Source organism: Pholcus phalangioides, unplaced genomic scaffold, assembly GCF_987345545.1.
Source record: "Pholcus phalangioides strain wild (caught in Gottingen) unplaced genomic scaffold, Ppha-v1.0 ptg000015l_1, whole genome shotgun sequence".
NCBI classification, from domain to species: domain Eukaryota; kingdom Metazoa; phylum Arthropoda; class Arachnida; order Araneae; family Pholcidae; genus Pholcus; species Pholcus phalangioides.
Window position 1 is genome coordinate 53,795,266 of NW_028301608.1, and position 26,961 is coordinate 53,822,226.

The 26,961-nt window shown below is 36.8% G+C and overlaps 1 protein-coding gene across 4 annotated transcripts in view; it reads right to left on the bottom strand.

The window, feature by feature from the left end:
• Positions 1-16,659, bottom strand: part of insc (spindle orientation adaptor protein inscuteable) — a 60,621-nt gene extending 43,962 nt beyond the window's left edge. For 2 of the 4 annotated variants that reach the window (XM_089243793.1, XM_089243792.1), the window contains exon 1: positions 6,650-7,228. In XM_089243793.1, the coding sequence (XP_089099919.1) occupies positions 6,650-7,208 (559 nt within the window). In that variant the 5' untranslated portion in view covers positions 7,209-7,228. Of the gene's footprint in view, positions 1-6,649; positions 7,229-16,523 lie in introns of those variants that run through there. The other 2 variants (XM_089243795.1, XM_089243794.1) reach the window with 2 other exon arrangements.
• Between the last annotated feature and the right edge of the window lie 10,302 nt (positions 16,660-26,961).

The window sequence follows — 26,961 nt, forward strand, 5'->3', positions numbered from 1 at the left end:
TATCGTTATATCCGAGGCTGTTACGTTTTCATTGACGTTGTAAGCAAGGTTCATCAAAATTATTCTCTATGGGTAAAATCTCGTACCATTAATAGCAGACGTCATAGCCGAAGTGACGTTACAACCGAACTGTAGGTGGAAGATTTTTGTTTTCATATTCATACTATGAAATATATATTGAAATTATAATGTATGATATACACAAGCCTTTTAAAATTTTGCCTTAGAGACTTACAGCACATGCTTTTAGATTTACACCCTAAAAAAAGACAGAAAAATACCTTTATTTTATTTAGTACTTTTCGTTGCCATTCAATTGTTATTTTCCCTTTTTACCACGCTTTTTTTGTGACGCATCTGCGGGAATAGAATAGAATTTCTTCCCACGCGTACACCCTAAAAGACGCCTTCGGAACCATCAAGGAACGTAGGCATTTTCGTTTTATGGGAAAAAAATTCACTTATCGGAAAAAAATGAAAAAGTGCAAGTTAGTTTTTTTTACGAATGACTCATTTTTTCCCCCATTATTGTTAGCATGCATCTCCATTTTCTGCATAAAAAAATTATCTTTTCAGAGTCAAAGCTCCGTAATCATCTACATAGAATATTTTTAGAGTCGAAAGTAAAAGCTTGGGAAAAAAAAATCACTTTTTTTTTCCTCTTATTATATTCTACTAATAGACATTTAAAAACATTACGAGGAAAAAAGACATTCACTTTGAGACTTGAAAGAACGTCTCTTTAAATATTAATTTCGTTTGACAAACTTCGTAAATAAACATTAGTACGAGAACGTAAAACGTAGTTGGTGATTTTGGAAATTTAATTCAATTTTATATCCAGAAATTTCTTTCCTGTGATTGTCAATGTATGAGAGCTCGATTGTTATTCAGGAAAGTCATGTTTAACATTAATTTCGAATATACGGTCCAACAAAGCTGCTGCCTATAAGCGGGAGGGGGGGGGGTGCGGTCGCACCAGGACTTACGGTAATGGAAGTGAAAAAAACATGTATATATATACGTCAAATATATTTTCTCTCTATTCTAGAATTATTTTCTCTCATTAATTCTGAATTTTCATCGATTTTGGGATGTTTTTCTCTTTCATTTATTCTGAATTTTAATCGATTCCGGGATTTTTCACTGATTAATTCTGATTTCTATCAATTCCGGGATTTTTTCGTCTCTTATTAGTTCTGAATGTCCATCGATAAGGCACCAACTCAAACTAAAACTAACGTAAAAATAGTTGTTAAATGCCACTTGAATGGGGGTATCTAAATGTGGAGTCTCGATTGGAATAACTTGTGAGTACGAAATCGGACACAGGCAATGAGCACTCATCTGTGTTAAAGTTGCTTACTCGCGAGTAACAGGTTGAAGATACGTTATATATCATATGAGCGTTTATATAAAAAAAAAACAAATAAGTAAATGTTTCCTAAGAAAAGCGTATTTCAAAAATTTATTTTCTGTTTTTTTTGGTGAAAATATTTTTTCTACAAGCAGTTTTTCCGGTTCCAATGATTTTTGAATGATTTTTGGACTTTGTATCAATATATAGAGTTCCGTGTTTCAACTGAAATTGATAACGCAATGCTTGGCCAAAATCAGGGTTGGACAAATCTTAGGCGCCAGGTTGCCATACGGTCACTCATAAAATTGGAATTGGCGCGTAAAATATTTTGTGTAGTTACTAAATGGCAGGCTGAGAGCAGCACAAAATGTTTGGAATTTATAGCAGCATATCTGCCAACATGAAAAAGGGGTCATTATGCTTTGTGGACTTTTTTTTTTTTTTTGGGTAAAAAAAAAATTTTGGCGGTTTTTAAATTGCTGATTTTTTATAATTTTTCCAGCCCTGCGCAAAATTTAAATTTACATTGCTGCTTCATGGATTTAAATAAAAAAATATACGAGAGCTTTTTCATAAATTTATATAAAAGTAACAGCTCAAAAATTGTCAATATAGTAATGACTCAGAATGTCAACGACTTTCAAACATACATATAATCACACTTATAATATGTGTAGATACTATTTCATGGGGGTGGGGAATGAATGGAATTCGCGAGTTATGTTCGTCAGATTTTTGAGGTAACGGATTCCATGATGACAATAGTCGATAATTTCCTGTTTCATGGGGAAAAAATATATGAATGAGGGTTCACCGCTATTTCCGTTCCAACGAGGAAGTTTTTTGTGTTTTTATAACTATATCATTCGGAAATGTTAAACAGAGGGACAGATCTTTTATGGCATTGTAGACAAAAAAATGTAGAATATTTCTTTCATTTCAAATACTTCCAGGTAATTATTTTAAATTACAATACAATAAATTATTTAAGAAAATGAATCACAGGCTAAAATGGAAAAACTTTTTTTTTGTGAAATACTATGGGGGAGGGAAATCTAAAAATTATATTAATTAAATTTTTATATCAGTGCAATTCAATCAGAACACCACGTGTAGCCAAACTGATCTGATTTTTTTAAGGCGCTAAAAGTAAAAATAGGGAAGCAGCTGAAGATTCAAACTTTGCCAAGGATTTTGGAAATCAATTTGGGCATTAGAACAATTTGGAAATATACCTTCTATTTTTGAAGAATGGTTTGGTCACCATTTAATAGGTTGAGTTTAAAATCGTGCCATTTACATTGACTGTAGAATGTGCATATTTTGGTGTAATTTAACCATAAAATGCGTAGCCTTCCTATATGCAAAGGGTCCTTTAGACGTTCATTACTTCAATCAGTTTGAAGGTAAAAATTCAGAATAGACTTTGCACGTAAGCTGAGGTCATTTTCTTTCCATTTTGTATCTTGAATTCGCTGGTAGGTATTCCATTTTGCGACAAAAACACTTTGTTCGTTGCAGAGCATGTGTGACTGTGATTCCGCTAATTCAGTGTTTCCCAAAGTGGGTAATATCGCCTCCTGGTGGGCGATGAAATGGTCCGGAGGGCGATGGAAGCTAAGGGTATAACATAGGATCTTATAGGTTCACTTCAGTCGGAGGGCGATGGGAGAAAAAAATTTCCGAAGAAGGGGACGATGGGAACAATAAGTTTGGGAAATTATGCACTAATTTTTTAAATTGTGTATTTTTTTCCTCTCTTTCTTTTCTTTTACCTTAAAGTTTGCTACCCGTATTTTTTTTCTTTGAATCACAAAAAAGGTATTTATATATTTAGAATATAATATTTATATACTTCAATTCATTTATTTTATGACCTGTTTTTGAGGCTCTATATGACTTCTTTAAGGCTCTGTAAGCAGCCAAATTCGAGATAGATTTTTTTTAAATGTTTTTTTTTCAATCTTTCTATAAACGAGTCATTAACTATAAAAAAAATTTCAGCTCGAAAAAAAATTGAGCATTTAAAGTTTAAAATTTTAACGCTAATTTTCCAATTATATGAGGAAAAATTCATTTTTTATTGCAATTTTTTTTTTCGGAAAGACCGGTACTCCTCGGAAATATTGGAACGAAATAATCAATATTTAAGGCACAGTGAAACCTCGCTACAATAGCACTTGATATAACAATAAATTCCTCTCCAAAAATATTTTTCCCAATCTTGTTTGGAATTGTATAGTCAACGTTAAACTTTTCTCGATATAACGATATCCTACTATAAACTTCCCTATAACGATATTTTTGGACGACATTTCGATATCTTACAATGATATTACTTATATTTTACTCAAAATCACCTTCAACATATTTTTAAATTCCCGTAAATTTTTCTTCTTTGGAGGGTGTTTAATTAACATCGGTAAATTTTACACTATTACCCTCCGAAAGTAATAATGAAGTTGCCGTGAAGCTATTATCTATGTAGTACATAGAAGTGCTGTGCGGTGAATCACTTAACAGTGTGGAAAAACACTTAACTGAATTTTAACTAATCAATAAACCAATTGTAACGTTTTGTTGCGAATAAATGCTTATAAATGCATTTCATGATGGTGACTATTATCAACGCCATCTATAGCTAGTGTAGTTATAGGAGGTGTTATCATAAGGTGACTGATGATAATGCTACCTACAATATAATATATATATATATAATAACCTCTCTACAACGATATTTTTTCTTGGTTCTACAGTGTGTATATATGCGAATTGCACCGCGACGAATTTGTATGCAAAATTCCACGCAAAATCGACTTGCGTACTCATTTTGGGTCACCTTTCACGCAACTTCCGGGTGTGACTGCGCTGTATTGCAGAATTCTCATACTTACTGGAAAAATGTTTCAATGTTTTTTAAGCATTATCGATCAATAAAAGAAAATATTATACCGACACAATAATTGAGAAATGCCTCGTTTATCCAGAATACGCACGTAAGGCTCCCGAGTGGCGTGATGGTAAGATGCTCGTCTACCACCATGAAGGAAGTCGTCAGGTCGGAACCGGAGGAAGAATATAGATAACAAGACATTTTCCCTAACGAGCTTCCGACGACCACCGATAGATGGCGTGCCTTCATTTCCAACCCCACTCGTTATTGGAAGTAAATTGCAGTATAGCCATATAGCTGAAATTGTGTTTGGTGAAGTGGTGTGTGTAAGTTTTGATGATCTATTAGTATCGGCATTATATCATTAATATGAATTACGCGGTGTGCATAGGTAACAGGGTGTATGGCATTTTAATGGCGAACCGTTGGTTCTAGAGGCATACTTCCAGTTAGAAAAAAATATCTGCATAACGTGTAGTACTCAGATATGTCATTCATGTTGCAAAGGGGTTGCATAGTTATTAAAATGAAAAAATTTACTGGTTATACCGTCCCCGTGTGCCAAAAACGAAATTAGGAAGCTGTTTCCCTGTCTCCCCTAATGTGCCAACTAAAAAAAGTTCCACGTTTTTAAGTGAAATATCGACTGAGATATTCGAATTCGAAAAACAGAGGAAAGTTGGGAAAAACTACTCTAAATATGCAAGAAAACCTTTTTACCCGCATTTAACGCTGTTTTTTCCCGAATTTCCCCTATTTTTTTTTTAACTCGAATATCTATGAATATTACAATTAGAAACGTGGAATTTTTTTAGTTGGGATCAGGAAAACACAGGGCAACAACTTTCTAATTGGTCTTTTGGCACACGCGAAGAGTATAACAAGTTAATCTCTTTTCATTTTACTAACTATACAACCCCTTGCAACATGAATGACATATTTGAGTACTATACGTTATTTGGGTACTTTTTCTAATTGGAAGTATGCATCTAGAACCAACAGTTCGCCAGTAAAATGCCATACGCCCCGTTACCAATGCACATCTGTATAATGCATTAATTTGACAACATCGTATCACATGAAGTTTAATGTCAACATTTTGCCTTCTTGAACAATATTTCTTATATTGGCTTTCCCCCGTGTACCTAATTTCTATTCAGGTGCTATCCAATCTTCCATTGGGTCAGTAGATGAGTCTGGGATTTTGCCGAAGTTAAACCAAATACTGTGTAGTGAAACCTCTCCAAAAGAGAACTTGCCCTTAGTTTCTCAGAAAATCGCTTCTTCGGAGAGGTGATGTCTTCTGCACAGACATGAACTGCGTATGTGAAGAAATTCTGGATCATTGAAAAACTGAAATAAAACCGCCCTTAGGGGTGTGCGGTCACACCGGGCCCCACGGTTTGCGGGAAGGAGGGCACTTACGGTAATATAGAAGTGGAAAAAATATAATATGCTCGGTGTTCAGTAGTGAAAAAGGAGTCTGAGCTTCAACTGATTTGATTCTGGAAATTCCATCCATTCTTGGAATTTTCATCAATTTTGAAATTATTTCTTTCATCAATTTTGAAATTATTTCTTTCATCAATTTTGAAATTATTTCTTTCATCAATTTTGAAATTATTTCTTTTATCAATTCTGGAATTTTTTCTCTCATTAATTCTGAATTTTCATAAATTCTGGGTTTTCCTGTTATTGAATCTGGAGTTTTCCTCTCATTAACTCTTAATTTTCATAGATTCTGTAACTTTCTCTCATTAATTCTCAATTTTCATCAATTCTGATACTTTTTATTTCATTTCAATTCCGGGGGTTTTCTCTCATTAGTTCTGAATTTCGAACGTGAATTCCTAAAATGAATTTTTCCCACACTGCGTTCGAATCAAGTATGAAATGTGACACCAACGAGTGTGCAGCTCGTACTAAGCATTATCCTATTTCACATACTACTATATGCTTTGCATATAACTAAAATGCGATCTTATAATTTATTAATTTTCGTTTCAGTAAAGACACTCTTTTGCGGAGACTTCCCAAAAATATTCGTCCGTAAAAGAGGGGTCGATCAGGTGGGGGTTTGAAATGCATACTTATACACGGGAAATTATTATTGAAAGAGGAGTGACCGTTAAGAGGTGTTTTACTGATACGAATGTACATGGCTTTATAGTACTACAGTCGAATCCGGTTTTAACGAATGACGTTATAGCGAAAATCTCGTTTTAACGAACACTTTTCTAATCTCCCCAGATAAGTTTACATAGGAACAATGCAAAAGCATGGAATTCCTTTGTACCGAAATTTCGTTATAACGAAGTGATTTCTCCGGTCTCTTGGAGTTCGTTATAACGGGATTCGACTGTATTAGGTATATGTCACGAAAGTCGTTGACTTACCCCTTGAGAAAGGTGTGTTCGGAGTGAATGGTGTTTTCGGCGTTGTAGCAGCAACAGTTACTCCATGCACCCAGTCATCGTCATCCTCGTATCCTCGGTGTTGACGTCCGTTCAGGGGTGTTGCTGTTGTAGGTGTCCTCCCTCGTGGCGTCAACGTCGATCCAGCACCAGCACAACCGGCACCGTAGTTCGCGTTGTTCAGCACAGAACCGCGGTTAGCCTGCAGAGCAAAGAAAGGAAAGAATACTGTTTCTCTCGAAATGACGAATGACTCCGTAATTTTTACGCAATCGCCTTCCCGTGTGCTACTAATTTCCTTTTTCTCCACCCCCTCGTCCTTCGTCGATTCTACTACGACCGCAACCGCGGCTGATTTCGGCAAGGGCTGATTTTCGAAATCCTTGGCTGGTGCCACGGCCACCACTTCGTGGGCGAACTCGGAATCCGCAAGAAACTCCCCGTAAGTGTCTTTGTATGGATTCCTCGTATCGTGATGGGTTTTCGTGGCTGTTCGGCTGCAGGACTCTCGAGTTCGACTACCTTCTTGCCTGGACGGCATCGGGCGCAAATATGCGACGTTTTTTCGACTGTTCCCTCACCTACTCTACGTCTCTACCTCTCTCTCTTACATCCCTGCCAATGCTATTTAGAAGAAAAAGAAAAAAAAAGAAAAGCTACATGAGCGTAAAAAGGCTTTAACAACGGATTCGCCCATTTTTTTCAGAGAAGAAAAACTGAAATCATCAACGGCTGTGTTGCCGTAGGTGATATCCGCTGCTCGCTGAACTGAAAAACTCCTCTTCGAACGAAAATCCAACCCCTCGAGAGAACCTCATGCTCGATTCTTTTCTTTTTTTTCGTCTGTCTGTCTCTTGCCTTACATATTATCAATTCTAATGACGCACTTACACAGAAAAGAACCCATTCTTCAAAAAGTTTATCAAGAAAACACTCGCAAACCAACCCATATAACTGTTTTTAACCTCTCGTAACTATGTGTTGTTTTTTTTTTTCTTTTCTTTTTGATACGAACGAGTCAGAGGTCCAGACAAGGTGAAAACTTTACAATGAAATAGCTTTTCCGTAGCACCTAATAAAAACACATTGTCTCTTAAAACTGTAGGCGATTTTCCATTGCAAATGCCGCTGTTCAATCATCGCGATCGTCCAAGCATTTCGTGTAGAAAAGAATGGACGGTCGTTGTAAGGACTTATAAACAGAATGAGTATTTGTTTGTTTTGTTTTTACTGCTCGTATATTTCCATGAAATACGTTTTCAAAAAAAAAATCGGATTTTATCTGTGAAATTCGAACGTTTAGTTCTAATATTTTCTTTAATATTATGACCTTGATTGAATACAATGCATTACCATAGATAGCAGCCTATGTACGTAGGATATTCGCAGAATACAATCATCGCTTTATTTATGATTTAGTGAATGATGCATGTTGAAAAAGACAAAAGGGGTTTCTCGATAAGTTTAAATGCTACAAGTTACTTGCACAAGTTTAAATTTTACAAGTTACTTTTTCAAACTTAAATTTTACAAGTTACATCTTCAAGTTTAAATTCTACAAGTTTAAATTTTACAAGTTACTAATTATTCAATTACTTCTAGAAATTCAAAAATATATATATCTTAAAAATTAAATAAAATTTTATCACTTTTAAACTCGAATGGAAGAATAATCATCGCATTATTTTGAATTTTTATCATTAAGTTATTCACTGGTGTTACGTTTGATTTGATTTTTTTGAAATTATTCAATGATTTACTTGAACTGGAATTTATTTGCTGCGGGGATGTTTTAGGGAGCAAAATGCTTTAAAAATTTGGAAATACCGTCATTGCTCACTAATATCACATTAAATATATAATTAATTATTACTAATTGTGCACTAATATCGCACGATATTTGTTGAGTTTTCTATGATACATGGAATATGAGTAACATTAGGATATTCCAAGAGTAATTTGTGATACAGGTATTTAAGAGTAATATAAATACAAATGCAAATCTAATAAATACAAAGGCCGCAATAACTAAAATACAACAATTCAAAATAGGAATGCTCATCAGGAAAAAATTGGTACTCCTTAAAATAAAGCTAATAAAAATTTATTTTTATGATAAAATAAAATACTCTGCCCATAAAAAATTGTGAATGTCTTACAGTATTAGGCCGATATTACGCTAGAAAAGTTTTATAAAAAAATTTTTTACAAAACTTCCCAAACGCAACCAGTAAGATCATCGATTACATTCGCTCGAATGTAACCGATAAGCTTATTGGTTGTATTTTTCAAGTTGTTCGTATAAAAGAACTTATACAAAACTTTTATAATGTAATCTTGGCCCAATATACAGTGACACCTTGACTGACAATACGAATTCGGCTAACGAACATTTTCGGTGATAGATAGATGCTCGATGAGATATGATAACATAAAACAGCGGCGTCGTGATATGAATTTTAGTGAAAATCAGCATAAAAATTTCTGCCACCAGAGCCCGAACTGATTCATATCCACCTCAGAATCTTTTCAAGGTGTTTTTTTTATAAAAGTTTTTGAACCATTTCATGTAAAATGAAAGATTCAGTTGATAGAAAATCTATTGGAAAAAAAAATAGGAAGCCTATGTTTTTAGAGCACGCGTTCTTTTAGTGCAAGACTCAGGATCAAACTGAACAATCTGGAATTCTAGGAGGTTATCTTCTCCATCTCATGTATGAGACACAGAAATGAGGTGACCAAATCACACAAAAGGATTGGGACACCCACGAACTCGACTGGGTTGTGTACATAGTGTAGAACAGTCGTTCTCAACCTTTCCAAGTCCGCGGCCCGGTTTCATTCATTTTTGTGAGTCGAAGGCCCGGTCAAACATACGACCAACGGAAAATGACTGAGGAAAAATGAAATGGCTACTCACTCGCGGCCCGGTATGAATGATATCAGGGCCCGGCGGTTGAGAAACACATTAGTGTAGAAGAGAAAGATTTTCTCAGTACACCTCATCTTCCTGTAAATTCTCCTTCATCCGATTTTGAAGATGTTCATTTTAGCCTTTGGTCAGTTTTGTGTCTTTTTATAGCATTCCTTGATTTTTCAAATAACCTATCTTTAAATTTTGCGCCATATTTTTGGAACGAATTGAATGATTTTCCATAGAAACCCATGGGAAATCACGTTTCGGCTAAAGAACGTGATTCTGGAACAAATTATGTTAGTTAGCAGAGGTGTCACTGTATTCCAGTTTGATATACATCATACAATCTTATTTTTATGCACGTAAATAAAACAACGGCAATTTATTTTCAATTTAAACATAAGAATCACACATCGAAAGAAATTAAAGTAAAAGCGAATATCAAAAATTATTTAATATTCACAAAGCTTGATGGAAATACATATTATAACATTTACGAATAAAACTAAAATGTAGTATTTTCAATTAACTATTACTAGAATATTCAATCATAAGTCATTTTTTTATTTTCCATCAACTGATTGATTTTTTGTTCTTATAATTATTTTGTTATATCTTCATTTATTTTAATTTCAATCATTTTATATTTAGTTTTAAATAGTTAAGCAATAGTTTCTAGTAAAAATGTTACAGTAACAAGTTTATAGTATACTGGGTATATTTCTATGATATATCACACTTTACATAAGTGTGAGTCTGTTAGGGATAATACTGTATTTTTCTTTAAAATTCTACGCTTTAAAGAGTTTCAGCTTGAAAAAAAATGATAGTGTTATTAACGGTTATTTCACTCTTACTTTAAAATTTTGAATTAAAAAGAGCATGTAATTTTTTTTTTCGAAGTTTAAAGTTAAGGCAACATAAAAAAAAGGGGAAAAAAATCCGAAAGAGTCGTGAAAAATAAATGGCAAAAATTGTTGTCGGATATAAAGAAGCAGAATTTTCGAAACACGCCCACGCGTCTCTCAAAAATACCGGGAATTTCACATTCATTTCCTAGAGATTTAGCAGACACGGGGGCATAACATCGCGTGGGTGTCGCTGCTTTTACCTTCACATTTTTCCTGGACCTTCTAAAAGGATGTCGGAGAGAGTGTGTGTGTATGAGAGAGGTAAAAGGTGCGTATCCTTCGTAACCCTTAGCAACGAGGGATGTAAAGACGAAGGAGTATAAAGTGAGCAAGAAAAAGCTTATATGATGAAGATGATGCCGGAAGTATTCTCTACTTTTCCAGAACTTCCTAAACTGCCAATATTGATTATGATCAACAATTTGGTTTTGGGTGATGGTATATTCGTACACTGAAGTCCAAATCCGAACAAAAACGTCTTTTTTTTGTTCACGAAATTCAAGTCCCTATGATAACATTAACAATGGACGTGCTTAACCGAAGAAATTCGTAAATATTGCAATCAGTAAACAAATACGTACTTGGGAAAGGTTCGATATAATCATGAATTTGAAATGACTTTAGAAAGGATGACATGTTTTTGGAGCAATTATAAAATTTTTTATTGCATTAAGTGCAATAATATTTTATTTTAAATAAATACAGTGAAAGTCGGTTATAACGACTGTCCACAATCACGAGGAAAATTGTCGTTAAAACGGATTTCTCATTATAAGCGAATATCCATTTTTTGCTCCGTGAGATTATAAAATTGTAAAAAAATTGCTGCTTCTTCTGCATTTAAACGCCTTTTAGATCATTTCCATTGGATGATTGAAAATCGATGATGAAATTGATTTTCGGTCTTGCCGCAGTTGAATTTCTAAGACATTCTTTGCACAGAATGTCTTATTATCAAAGCGATTTAGTCAACCATCTAAACAATTAAAATTCCCAATTATTGTATCGCTACTCACTTCCATGGCAGTATGGAATCGTCTACATTTTCCCGCTTATCGGAAAGTTTTTTCAACAAGACTTTTTCAGCTTTCGGAAACGACTTTCAAATTCAAGCTCTGGTCCGTGGTCTCTTTGCCACTGGGAGAGACAAAAGTTGAATACCGTATATATTCTTGTATAAGCCAAACCCCCCCCCCCCTCTTTCTTTTCGGGACCAAGAAAACCGCAATAAATTAAAAACCCATATTAAAAGTCCCAAAAATCTAGAGGGGAAAAAAATTCGTACGTTTTTTCATGAAATAAAATTTAAAATGAAAAATGATTCGAAAACTTTCTAATCCATTTCTTCTGATTCTCAAAGCTATGGCTTTCTCCCCAAGGGTGGGGCTGACAGGGCTCCAGCCCTGGGGCCCGGAACAATTATATATTTTTTTTGTTTTTTATAACATAAATTCACAATAGAAGAGCCCGGGAAAAGTCTGGCTCGAAGGGCCGAAAAAGGTCCCTGCCTAGGGGCCCTGCTGCAGGATGTGGGGTCCATGCTCCAAGCTTTACATAGAAATCCAAGTCACCATACGGTATGGTATATTCGTTTTCATCTTCCACTGCGCTGTCATTACCGTCGTCACTTTCAAAGAATATGTCGTCTTCTGTTCCGTCCATCGCGTTACTAATACGCCACTTTTTGAAGGATTTTATGATGATTTCGCTGGAAACAAAATTCCAAACCTTGTGAGAACCCAGTGGCACACTAGGCCAATGTCGGGTCTCTTTAAGGCACCGCTTTTTTGTTGTTTCTTTATTGAACTCTCATACATTTCGGTCCATATATTCCCACCGAGTGTCAAAGCCAACGATGTTTTTGATCCCCCCCCCCCTTTGGTTCTGTGGGGTTTGAGCTAGCTGCAAAAATTATTATACTTAGTAATGACGCCATGTAAAGTAGTCCAATAACGTCGCGGATCTTCAAGCTAGCCGTGCGCAGGCCAGTAGCTATATAATTTGGTAAAGAGAGGGATCGGTATTTTCTCAAAAACTGACCCGTGTATAAGCCGACCCCCAAGTTAAGAAACAAATTTTTCAACAAAAAAACTTGCCTTATACCCGAAAATATGTGGTAATGTCATCACAAAACCCATGTGTACAGTGGGGAAAAGCCCAAAAATAGGAAGAAGGGGTTAAAACACTGACTTTTCTATTCTTTGTAAGAAGTGCCTCAGAGTAATTTTTACGAGGAGTATGTGCCATGATAAGAGAGAAAGAGAAGGAAAAATTGTCATTTTTTCAGAACTTTTTCGACATTACAGCGAATGCTTCCTAATTTTCACAATTCTCTGTAACCGAATATGTTTTGTATACGCCTCGAAATCCTTCTCTACATCTGATTTTTTCTATATATACACACCCATCTTTATCATGTTTATCATCTATTATTCATGAGTGTTTTTGAATACTGGCTTTGTAAATAAATTATTTATGGTTGTGAAGACTTTCTAAGTTACCGAAAATAAAAATAAAAAGTTACTTTTTTTGGAATCGTACCTTTATATATATTTAAATCTTTTTTTTTAATTTTTAATCTGAGGCTTAGATTAGCAGACATGCAGCTGAGCATGCAACATCTGCATGTCCACTAAAAAATTTCCATAAATTCGTAAATATTGTGATTTACAAAAATTATTGGAGCAAGTACGGCTACAGTTATGAATTTAAAATTAAGGCTCCTTGTTTTTACACGCGTCAAGTAGTTTAGTAGTAGCCGTCAAGTACACAAAAATCTGTCCCAACGTGGGGACTTTCGAGTGAATGTAGCCAATATGTTTATTGGTTTTTTTCATGTTTTGTGAAATATCTTTTATCAATTTTTTATAGCGTAATAACGGCCTAATGTTGTTTCGATAAAAAGTACTAAATATAAAGTAAAAATAATAAAATGAAATGGAGTGTTTCTTTATTTTTTTCTTGGAATTGTGTCTATATTCCAATCTTTACACTGTAAATCAAAAGCGCTTAGATTGACGGACGAGCAATTAAATTGAAAAGGTTTGCAATAAATTTTGAAACGAGTTGAAAATTTCTGGCAAATTTTTTCAACTTATTTACATGCCTGGCAAACTGGGTCCATACAGTTTACTCAAATCATATGGGTAGTGTATGGTAATATTCGATAAAATGCTGTGCATCATTTTAAAGCATGCGAATTCGCGATATGAAAATTCGTTGTTATTCTTTTAAAATAATACATCAATAAAAATGTATTAAGTATTGCATTTCTTGGTATAAACGCGGCTCTTACGTTTTTGAAGAAATAAGTGGGCAGTTATGAACAGAGGCTTCAAGCGCTTATACGCAGATGCAACACGTGCGTTAGTTTTTGTTTCGAAAATCACAGTCTTTGTGAGATACGTGGGATATAATAGACAAAAAAAGTATTATGTAACGTTCAAACACAGGTTGCCCTATAAATTCGTAAATAGTTTAAAAATTCATAAAAAGAAATGGAATCAGTATATTTAAATGCGGCGAAATTATTGTTATTAATTATTTTTATTCTCACGAAAAGAGGTTGTTGTTTTTTTTTTTGTTTTTTTTTTTTGATATAGAAAAAAAATTCGTTCAAAGTTTTTACGATAGAGGGGCAGAGGAAAACCATTCCGGCAGGAATGATAGGATCTGAAACTTTCTTTAATCTCTTCTGTGTCCGAAACATTCGTAAAGCTTAGCCGGTGATTCGTGGCTGAAGTAAAAAACAACTTCACCAATAATACTTTCTCCACCAATGTCAAAATCACAATGAAAACCTTATGAAAGTGCCAGTAACAGGAAAATTCAGAAATGAGCGGTTAATCGCGCACACCCTACATTTTATAGGACTCTCATTTGCATATTTCCGGTAATTTGCTTTCTTGCAGCGCCCTCTATCAATTAAATTAAACTAATTTTTTTCCCATATCGAAAAAAAATTCTCCCTTCGTGAAATAACTGTTTCGCAAACTGCATTCAAATATACCGATCGGTTCAATTTTTATGATTTTTTAAACTATTTACGAATTTATGGGACACCCTGTATAAATTGAATCAATTGCGTTTGAACAATTAAGAATTACGAAAGCCTGAATAACCAAGCGGAGATCGAGATGTTGTTCGGAAAGAAAATTCACATTCCTCTGTGGGGAATCGAACCACCAATCGCTCACTGTCCGGGCGAGCGTTCTAACCATTGAACTACAGAGGACAGACATTTTCACTCCTTAGAGCATATGTATGAATGCTGAACGGGACCGCGCATGGACAGCCTCCAAGCTCAGCTAATTGCCCTTACGAACAGTTAGAGGTTAGAGAACAGTTAACCTTACTTACGAGGTTAGAACACGCGCCCGGACAGTGAGAGATTGGTGGTTCGATTCCCCACAGAGGAATGTGAATTTTCTTTCCGAACAACATCTCGATCTCCGCTTGGTTATCCAGGCTTTCGTACTTCGTATGAAAAGCGGAGAGTGACATCGTTTCTCTCTATATTAAGAATTAATTCTAGTCATTCAACAAGAAATTTTCTTTAATTATCTGTAGGTCTATGTGGAATATATACATATAAAAACAGTAATGCGCATAAGAGGGGTTGAATTTTTTCTTTTGGAAATGTGCGACACTTACGTTTATCATTAAAATATATTTTGATGGGGTTTTTTTTTTCCGAGAAACGCGGTATCAATAAATTGGCAAATTATAAGTATTACAAAATTCATAGCCCTATAATAAATTTACAAGAAAGGAGAGCTTTCAGTTTGGATCATCAAAGACAAAGCATTACAACATACGACAAGAAATAAAATTTGAAAAATTTTTACTTTTAAATAAAAAATTTTAAATATTTTATTTAGTAGAAACATTTCAATTTCAGATGTTGGGTTTCAAATAAATTTAAACCCATAATGATACTAGTGCCCAACTGTCTTGGTAAATATGTATAGAGGACAGTAATTGTAACAGCAATAAGCATTTGAAAATGTCTGGTGATTCGGAATATTCATTTCGCTCCACTTTCAGATGAATATCGATGGGGGCCGTTTAAACAGCACCACATGGGCCCTCGGACCAAGAAATATACTTTCTTTCGAGCAAACTCCGGTCTATCACCTTGGGCAATTGGCGACTGAGTTGTGTCGGAAGTGTGAGTATGTCTTTACCTAACAGTCTGAGTGCGTATATAGTTTCTCGTGCGTGAGTATTTAGTGCTGCCATCTATATTTCAAATTTTGAATGGAGTGTAACAATTGAATATTTGTGCCGTTGTAGGCGTGTTACTCTCAGTGGCGAGACTTTTTAACGGGGAGATCAGATCGACTCGCATTCGCGCCTTGAAGTTGGGAACCCCCAGAAAACCAACTTCGGGAGAAAAGTACTGGGAACCCCTACAAATATAAAACAATTAATGTCGATTGTTATGCCGATGGCATCAGAGCCCCCCCCCCTCCTCCGTATGAACGAATAAGCCAATAGAGCGAGCTCATCGGTTAAGACGGCTCTGAATATTGGTTTACATCAGCTGTTCTCAATCATTTTTCCACTCGAGGAACCCTATTTAGCGTATAATTTCTATAGCAGAGCCTCGTAGGCGTCACATGTTACTCATTTATCAAATTTACTGATTCGTTTTATTGTCTTGAGGCGACCACGGAGACCCTGAGAAGTGCACACGGAGCACGGGTTGAGAGCTCCAGACCTACAGATTTGGATGCTCACCGTTGCGAAATTTCTCCATCGCATCCCTTAATAAATTATCACTCGATGACGAGAAAAATAAACAAGATGAAAATATTACTGTTTAAATTTAAGGAAAAGTTATTTGTTAGATTTTTTCTGTCATAAATATTGATTCATTAGCTTCTCTACAAGCAACGCATGACATTTTACTCGGCTTTCCTCCGCGACCTCGAATTTCATTTTACCCGAATCGCAGTACTACTGTATATATATGTATATAAATTGTGTCATCACACACATATGGGAAAAAACGACAAAATCTTACCTTATTGGATCGACTCTTCCGGCCGTCGACCGATCCCACCACTTGGCCATGATCGGACGTTGGAGTCCTTTGCTTGCTGGCCTTGTGGCCCATGTTTTCGATACGTCTATCCTGTAGATGCGTTCATGGGACTTCTAACGGTCGTCGCGAGACTAGGCAGGCAAAAGTGTTTTTTTTTCAGGGGTTTCACCCTCCCCAATGAAAACATCTGCGCCCGGTGAAATCTATAATAGAGTGGAGTGAGTACTATACATCAGAAAGACATCTGCCACGCGCCAACCGAACGCGCGCGCTCTTTAATCCGCCCCGGGATATGTATATCCTCGGTTGTACCTTTAAAAAAAAATTACGAATCATTTCCACTCGCCCCCCCCCCTCTCAACTCTTCTCAGCTTTCTGTTGTGGTTTGATATTACTCGCAGTCAAATCAGCTGTTACCTGTAGGGGGATACGCGTGTTTTTTTTTCACGCTTCCTCTCTTCACTCCTGGTATCCTCCGTGAATCCCTATACTAGAGGTGAGTGTGGGCAAGATGAAACACAGTTCAATATTTATGGGCATGTGTGTTTCTGTGATTTCTACGCCTTGTTCAATGGCCGTATACGTAGATAAACACCCACTCAAAAAAAAAAACAGGAAAAACGGTCACCCTAACAAAGTGGAATTTCTCAAGAGTTCCTGTTGCGTCACTTCAGCGTGCAGGAAAGTTTCCACGGTTCATTAGCTTTCAGCAATCTACCACTATGCTAATTATTACTATTCATTACAATGGAACCTAAATTTCAAGGGCTCATGTAAAGAGACAAATTCTATGTATATAGGGTCTTTTTTTCATATTTTACATCAGTTTCGTCCGGACCACAGGAGCACGGCCTGGGGGGCCCTCAAGTGCAGAGGGCCCCCGTGAAAATGAGATGTGGATGAAACTTCTGAGTGTGAGCATGTAAATTGGAAGGAGGAAAAAAAATCTATAGCCTGGTATTGACTTCAAAAAAATTACTTCGCCTAAGGGCCCCATGATTCCCTTAAGACTACGGTCTTAAGGAAATCATGGGGCTCCTGGGCAAAATAATTTTTAAAGTAACAAAGTAATTTTTTGAACCTTAAACAACCGTCTTAAGGTTCTGTTTCAGACCGTTGACGTAAAATTACATACAGTATATTACAATGTATATACGGTTCTTTTTAGCACACAAATTAAGTTTTCGAAAACTATTTAAAATTTTGTCTCTTTCCCGAAAAATTCATATTATCCCAAGGCCTGAACTTATGAGCAACAGGCCCTGATAACACCAAGACACTGATACAGTTTCACGGGCAAAAAATGAATGTTTCTGCTATTGCCATAATAAGACTCAATTCGAAGAGGGTTGGGGAGTCAAAAGCAGAAACATTCATTTTTTATCCGTGAAACTGTATCAGTGTTTTGGCGTTATCAGGGCCTGTTCCTCATAAGTTCAGGTCTTGGGATAATGTTAATTTTTGGAGGTATAGTGTTGAAGCAAAGGCCACACAGGGAGAAGGGAGCATGTGGGCTGGTGCCTAAAATGCAAAATGCAACTAATTTTAGGGCCCTGAAAATTTGTGGGCTCTGGGCACGTGACCCATTTGCTCGTATGAGAAACAGGTCCTGGTTGTTATATTTGATGAAATGGTGGTACCTGATTCTAATCTCTCCCCTCCCTGTGGTGTCATGTTGAAAACTACGAAAGCCACACACACACATAATCAGGGTTCCCTTTCTCGATCTGTGTCAGAAACTTATTCAACCACGTGAGGCATGAATGAGCATTGCGAGACCACTTCGGTGTAATACTATTTTTTTTTTTTCGTATTACGATATCAGCATAGTAATTACCAGTCGAAGTACTATCGAAGCATCTGCATCCATAGCTTTGTATTTGTAGAAATATCTTTTTTTGTAGCTATTTGTAATTTAAGATTAAATGGAGTCTAGGTTTGAATACATAACCCACCGTAACTGATTGCTATCTACAGATGCAATTGTATTTGCATAAAAATCTTCACGTTATGATCAGAGACGTATTTACTGGGAAGAGGGGCTAAGCTGGCCGAATCCCAGTGTGGCAAAAATTTCATAAATCAGTATTCAATAAAATTAGACAAGATAGAGGAGGGTGGCAAAACCATAAATCCGCCTCTGGTTAAGATGTGCTGTTATTATAATCCATAGTAATATATAGCGATTGGTGAAAAGACAAACAATAAATTGTTCAAAGACAGAGATATAGACGGCTTTTTCCCCAGCCCAAATATATCAAGGAAACAGATATTTTCCGGATTTTTATTTTTTTAGGAAGGCACCGTCGTGTCTGTGATGGTGTGGATGGTGTCATTCCTTCCGGGAATGCCAGAGGGCTTTGGTTCGAGCCCCAGTGGAGACCAGGTGACTTTTCGTTCCCAGTTCAGCTCAGCACCAAAATCCAAAACATATCTGTTTCCCTAATAAATTATTCAATTGAGAAATACTCTGCTTTTCAATGAATAATACTGAATCCGAGGATGATGTTACTGAATAATGCTGAATGTAATACTATGAAAGTTTTTTTTTTAATTGTATGTCCTAGGACTGTAGCTTCAGGTGCTGAAGTAGAAGTATTAGCAGCCTCTTAGCTTGAGCAAATGGCCCCCGTTAAGAGAGGCTATTATTGCCTCTACTTGAGCACCTCACGCTACAGTGCGTGAAATACAAAAAGGCAAGTTTGAGTCTCCAGTGATGTAGATAGTAGCATACTTTCCCGTTTTGCAAGAGTGCCTGGGTTTGAGTCCCGGCGCAGACCAGATTACTTTTCTTTCTGAGTTCACCCCGATATAAAATCCAGAAAATATCTGTTTTTCCTTGATATTGGGCTGAAAAAAAGCCATCTCTATTTCTATAATATAGGTGAAAAAAATTTTGGCCAAAGATCGATTAGTTGATGTAATACGGCCCGGTAGGGACCAAATCCATTTTTTTTAATCGCCAACGTGTGATGCATGTCTGTACAGGGCAGCTGTATTGCATTAGCACCATGTGACGAGGAAAAAACAAAGTGAAAAATTTGAGAGAAAAACTATAAAAATAATTATAAAACCATATAGTTTTTTCCTGCCAAATTTTGGGAAAAAAAATGATTACCGCATCATGATTAAGGTTTGATAGTTTGCCATAACTAACGTGGACATAATTATCACGAAAAAATACCCCAACTGAACGATGATTCCAAATCACGTCTTTTGTTATCGGGCTTTGGCCAAGGATCACCGGCCACTTCTCAAACTGGCTAATTTCGGGTTTTGGCAGTAACATATGTGATAAAAAAAATTTCAGCCCTGCATTAACCTCATTATCAGTTTTTTATTCAAATATGATTCATAATATGAATTGTGATTCTTTTACTGAACGGTGCTCTTCGCCACATCAAGAGCAGCACGTATACTACTGTACTAGCATGATAAACCGACAAGAGCGCTGTCCATATGCTTTTGTCATTTCACTACACAGTGTCCTGACGTCAACGATCACGCCATTCGATACAGGAGTTGACGTTTTCATTTCAATGGATCCATTATGCGTAGTACAGTATTACACTGACTATGTACGTGCCATGTCATAGTGCTGAGCAATTGTTAAATTGAAGGGGGGGGGGGAATTGTGTTTACCACACACACACACAACACAACAACAATTATAAATACAATAGACTCTCGACTATCCGGCCTAGTTTAAAAACAACAAATTAATGAAATTACAAAATTACCTTTTCTTTACATTTGTGTCATCATTTATCAATGAACAGTGAAACAAGTTTAAATAATTTTTGTAAGAACTTAGCCCCTACGTTTGACGTTTATGTTTTGTTCATTTTGAAAGTGCTGTGTATAGCAGTGTTTCCCAACCTTTTGGAACCCCCTCCCTCTTTAATAAAGGTCAATTTCCACGTTACTTCCCCATAAAATCCAAAATGTGTTTTTTTTTAATGATTTGCATATCATAAAATATTGAAGTAATAAATTACAGTTTTAAAACACTAAATGTGTCAAAGAAACAGATTTTTTTGGATATTATGCTGAGGTGAACTCGGAAAGAAAAGTCATCTTGTCTCCGCCAGGACTCTCTTGAAACCAGGCCCTTTTGCATACCGGGCGAGCGCTTGCCTGGATTAGAGTCCCAGTGGAGACAAGATGACTTTCTGAAGCAAATTTTTCCGTTCAGAACAGTTAGTACATAACACAAACATGTATTAAGTACTTGCCTGTACTTAGAAGTCAGAAAATATGAATGACAGGGTGGGTTTTGATATAAAAATGTGTGTGGAACTCGACTGCGGGCCACTTAAGTGCTCTGAAACTGCGCCACAGGACACTTAAGTGATTTGTAAATATGCCGCGGATCACTCTCTTAAATGATCTGTAAATGTGTCGCGGGCCACTTGGGTAGTCTGGAACTGCGCCAAGGGTCACTTGAGTGATCTGTAAAAATGAGCGTCTTAGTTCGTTTTTCAAAAATTAGATTTGATGTTGTGGGGCACACATAAGATGACTCCGAGAGCCATATTCGGCTCTCTGGCCGTGAGTTGACCGTGTATACTCTACGGGAGTGAGTCAGAACCTTCAATTATTGATGTTATAGCCGAGTTGTCGTTACAACCAAGGTCGTTATAACTGAGAATACAACTATATATTTTGATCGAATCTAAAGATTGAGCCTGCATCTGGAATGGAAGTGAGGAGGTCACCTGTACACATGAACCATATGCGCGCGCGCGTGTGTGTGTATTGCCCGCGAAAATGCTACAATCCATATAGTTTTGGGGTGTCTTTTTCATTTTTTTTTTTTTTTTATTGAGTCTGTTTCGGTTTACAATTGCGTTTTCACCGGAACGGGGGGACGAGTACGAATACCTTCCGGCGGAAAAATGGAGGGAGTGGGGAGATGCCCGAGAGAAAGGAAGACGAGGCTTCTGTTGGAATCCCTCCTTCCGCCCGGTTGAAGAGCTTCCGTACCCGCACGAGCGTGACCGACTCACTCATCATCGTCATCCCTCCCTCCATGTATATTTCGTTTTTTCCATATATTATTTGTACCAAAGGAATCCCTTTACAGAGTTACATTCAGTGAAGGGGGAGATTATTTTATACTGGGGAAAAAAATACAGTCGTAGAGAACATGTCGGGAATTTTCACTTAAAATTGAGAATTGTATTATTTCTGTTATCTCTTAAGATGAAAACAGTGCACACACAATTGGTGTGAGCTAGCAAAAACTATTAATGTACCATTTACTAACGAGCTTTTTTTTTTTTGGCTTATTTAGGCGTCTGTACCTATTTTCATGATAAGGACGTGTACAATTCCGCATCCGTGGATATTTTTGGCGTGAATATGTCTTCAGAACAGTATATGCGGGACAGAAAACCGAGCCAGGCGAGCTTTGTTGCACTAGACTAATCAGACTAATTACAGCGATTAAACATCCAGGGTATCATTACAAAGCTGTTGCAACGTGCCTCCTAGATCCGCGGTTCTCAACCTCTGGAAGCCCGCGGCCCGGTAAATCTCTTTTGTGTAAGTGAAAGGCCCGGTCATACACACAACTAACGAGAAATTAATGGGAAAAATGAAACTGCGAATCACTCACGGCCCGGTGTGGATAGCGTTAAGGCCCGGTACTGGGCCGCGGCCCGGTGGTTGAGAAACACTGTCCTAGATACTACTAGTACTATCCTAGTACTTCCAGGAGGCTTTGAACATGCACCAAGCTGAAGCTTCACCCCAATGCATCAATCTGGAAAGCCCAGTTGTCAACAGTAGAGTAAAACTAACCTGTCTCACGATAGTGTTGACGGTTGGTGACGGTCCTGATAAGTTTACATAGGAACAATGTAAAAATCTGAAATTCCTTTATAACGAAATTTTATTACGAAGCGATTTCTCTGGTCTCTTGGAGTTCGTTATAACGAGATTCGACTTTAATAGAATGTGTTCGCCAATAATAATAACCAATGTTTGCCATTACGCATCTAGATGCTTGGGTTACGCATCAAAATTCAATTTTACTACAAATTTCATTGAGGAGTGAAAACACCTCTTCAAATTTTGGGTAACTTTTCCTTTGAATAGAGTTACTTCTCTGTTTTTCATTTAAAAAAATGCCCCGCTTTTTAGAAAATTACACCTTAAAATTTCGAAGAGGAGTGAAATTACTCGTCAAAACTTTTTCTGTCGGATGTACCCAAGAACTGTATTTATTTCATTCTACGTCCATGAAAACATTCATTTTATTCTTGTCAGTAAAACTGCACTTCATAATTGGTAGTCATTTCTCGATTTGTGATTACCGCGAATATAATTTATTTATTTACGACCGATCGACCTCAACACTGCCACCAATACGATATTTATTCAGTATGTGTGCGACACATTTTTTTTTTCTTTCGAGAAGCTTCAGTGTGTGATTCGAGAGTATTATTTAAGTGAACTTGACTTCACTAATAGCATTTGCAGTCCGTGGACCGTGTCAAATCGGTGTCAACGTAAATGACGATAAAGGCCAGTGGATTCGCCAACTCGTTACTTAATTCAATTTCTCACATTAAATATTCATTCCTCTGAGAAAATTGGCTTAGTAAGAACAAAATCAATAAATTTGAATGGAATATTAATTAATTTGATATTGGATGAGTAACATAGATCAACCGTTAACACTAGGATGACACGCATTGTCTAAGTATCACTTCCTTCCTTCGTGAAAAAATAGATGTAATTTAAAATTCGAAAAGAGACTCTATGGGAAATTTTACACTTTTTTAAAAGTTGTTTGCGAAACATGTTTGATCAGAAGAAGTATTACAAGGCCACGTAGTCATTGCTAAAATTACTATGGAAAAACCTTGAGAAAAAAACTACGAAACATGTTGTAAACCTGAGAATAAGAAAACAGAATAAAGAGGTACTTTTAAAGACAGAGTTATCATACACAGGGTGAGTTAAAAAAGTCCATAAATACTTAAAAAATTGGCAAAAGTTGATAAGTTATTGAATCGAGATGCAGCTAGACCAGTGGCGGATCCAGGGGGGGGCGATGGGGGCGATCGCCCCCCCCCAAGAGCCTTTAAACAATAGGTGAAGGGGCGATCGCCCCTCCCAAGAGCCTTCAAGCAAACATAACTCCAGTTACCTCACTTTTTTTCTTTATTAATCCTTAATTTTTTTAATTAATTACCTTTTTTTCTCGAAGTTCCTTTCCCTAAAATTTGTTCCCCAAGTTTCACCTTGAGATTTCTTCTGCTGGTAAGGTCGAAAAAATAAAGAAGTCATAGCCGGAGGAGGGTCAATTGTATTCCCACCAAGGTTCTACAGGGATTCCATACGATTCGGCTGTCACGCTGCCTTTTCGCTTACCCCCTAGCGCCTAAGGGCTCATGTAGAGAGGCAAAAAAATGTACACCCTTCAGTTTTCTTGGTAACGCGCAGTAAAGCACAAGCCATCCAATAAGACGAATCATCGTTTTCTAGCCTTTGTTATCTCTTTTTTTTTAAATTCAGTCCTGAAACCCGCAAGCTTGACGTGGATCAAAAAATGACCATGTCTTCGAAAAAAACTGTTTTCAGTAAGCAAAAATTTTAAAATTTTAAAGTAAATGGATATTAAGAAAATTAATTCTATTACTTTTTGTAGCACATCTGGGGTTTTCCCAGAGAATAAAGCTGCATTCGCTTACGGATTCACTGATGATGACATTAACGGGGGGTTCCCCCACAGGGTGAGGCTAACAGGGCTCAGGACGATTCTTATCAATTTTTGATTTTCACTCTACAAATTCACTATAGTGGGGCCTAAAAGTATGAAAAATCTCAGCAAAGCCCCCCCCCCCCCCTCCTCGAAAACGTAGCTCAAAAGACCTGCGCCAGAAGGTGAGCATTTGAACACACATAGCTTCTCTATAATATCTATGAAAATATAGGCCTCTGCCCCATCTAATAATTAAAGCCTTTGTAATTTGAAATAAGTACCTGGATTAAACATTATAAGTGGATCGCGCGTATAATGCTTTTCCAAAAACCGCCATAAAATCGTTTTAAGCAGAAAAACGCTTTAAACGGGAAATATTAATATTTCCCGTTTAAAGCGTCTCTATGGTCTGAGCATTAGTTGAAGATGGAACCACGAAAATGAATCGCACTAAGCGGGAAAGGGTTCTAAGAGCAGTGCCGCAACCAGATGCTTGGTCATCATCTTGGTGTCCCTTGTAATGTTAAAGGGCAGGTAAAATGTGGAAATTCACGCCCCCCCCCCCGGTCCAGCGCCCGGAGCACCAAACCTATCTCCTCTTCCCATGTTTCGGCCTTGAGGAACGTTATAAGTGGAATCCACTATATAAAATTGATTGTGTGGAGTCGGATGTTCTGCGGGAATTAAATTTAACCACCATCTTTTCAGACAAAAAATCTGAAAATTAATATTGTGCACTTGATAATCATAATTAAATAATAATGAAAATCATTTCAATTTGCATGAAAGTAAGCTTTTGCTATTTAACGTATCTGTGGCGAAAAACTGTTTTTGAATAGGTTTTTGACAACCATATAGTCTGCACAAAATTGAATAAGAAATTTATTATTTTAAATCGCGCAATATTAGAATTTCATTAGGAAGTTTTTTTACTCTTAAATTTTTCTTAATTATGCAGAAAAATTAGTACCCATATTTTATTGAAATATGCGTCAATTATTTCTTGTTATCGAAAACAGTCTATACTTGTTTCAATAACTTTTCAATGCTATATTTTCATATTTAAAAACATTTTCATATTTTATCTTGACGTCCTATTCGAATAAGCAAGATTTACCATTTAGTATTTCGTGTATTTGTGTTTCCAAGATTTTATATTTCCTGATTAGTAATTCTCTGAAACTCCTGCTAAGGTGGTTCCAAATTAAAGTTTTCATCCTTTATGAGTTGTTTATTTGAAACCGAACCAGAGATTCAGGTTAGGAGATTGAGAGTAATTTTGATGTTCAGTCAGAAGCGCATTTACGGTTTTGCCGATTTGAAGGCTATTCAAATTTCACCGCCCTTCCACTCTAGTCTAATTTTCTCGACTACTCTATCCCCGAATTTTCCATCCCATGTTATAGCCCCCCCCCCCCCCACTCCTGCAAGTACACCTGTATTAAAGTCACTCTTTTAAAGGTCCGTCCCACGAGAGTTTGCTAGGTGACGCTGGATAAGATAATTAAAGTTAAAGATAATAAAAGTCTTTGTCAGGATCCGCGGTCGTCTCGGGCCTCGGGGAAGCAATAATTTTTAAGGCTTTCAATACAAAGGCAGAGGAACGAGCGTCTTCCTTTGTGAATGACCGAACAAGCACGGTTTACTTCACGCCGGCTGTTATTTTTGCGGTTTATGTCCGACAAAGACTTTTATTAACTTTAATTATCTTACCCAGCGTCCCCTAGCAAACTCTCGTGGGACGGACCTTTTAGTCATTTACATGTTTGCACCCTGTTTGGTCACACACGTGTTTGACGCTGGTTTTGGTAATTGTTTCGTTACTTACACGCGCTCTAGACAATACCGTCTTAACGCATTCCCCGCGGGCGGGGGCCTCAAATGCAGAGGGACCTCTGGTTTAAAATTTTAAAAGTAAACGTGTCTCGCCAGGTAGGGGGCTCAGAAAAATTACTTTTCCCGAGGGCCCAGTATACGCTTCTGACGGCTGACTCTAGGCCACTCACTGAACTGGTCCCTCACTTTTTATGTCACTCATTTGATCATTCATTACTCCCGCTCTAAGTCACGCTTTTGCTCATTCACGTGCTTGCAAACTCTCTAGGTCACTCATTGACACGGTCACTTGCTGTCTGGGAAGAGGTGGGTTTATTTGACGGTTATAAAATTTTCACCGCCCTTCTACCATTTTGCTAATTTTCTTGGCCACTCAATCCTCAAATTTGCCGACCTTCTGAACTTGCCACCCTGCGCTATAGCCCATTTAGTTCTGTAAATAGGACATTGTCTTCAGTAACGGGGCATGAGGATGGTTAAAATCAGTGTTGCAAAAAAAAAAAATTGAGGGGAAAAACTGAAAAATTACCAGCAAAAAAAAAAAGGCTGATGGAATTCAATTTTTCTAGAATTAATAGAGATATGAATTATTAGTACAGTAGACTCGCTAATCTGGCACATATCACACCAGGGTGTACTGGGTTAACGAAATCGCCGAATTACTGCAGATTGATTGAAAAAGTCCATTTAAATAACAAACTTCTGCTCATAAACATGTGCGCACTGTTTTCCTCTTCTATGCTCGGAGAAAACCGGCCTAAAAACACCGGATTACTGGAGGGATTATTGAAAGTCTGACTCTATACGTAGTAGGATGGGAAACTTTATTTGAAGACAAAAATGGGTTTCAGACGCAAAATATTTTCA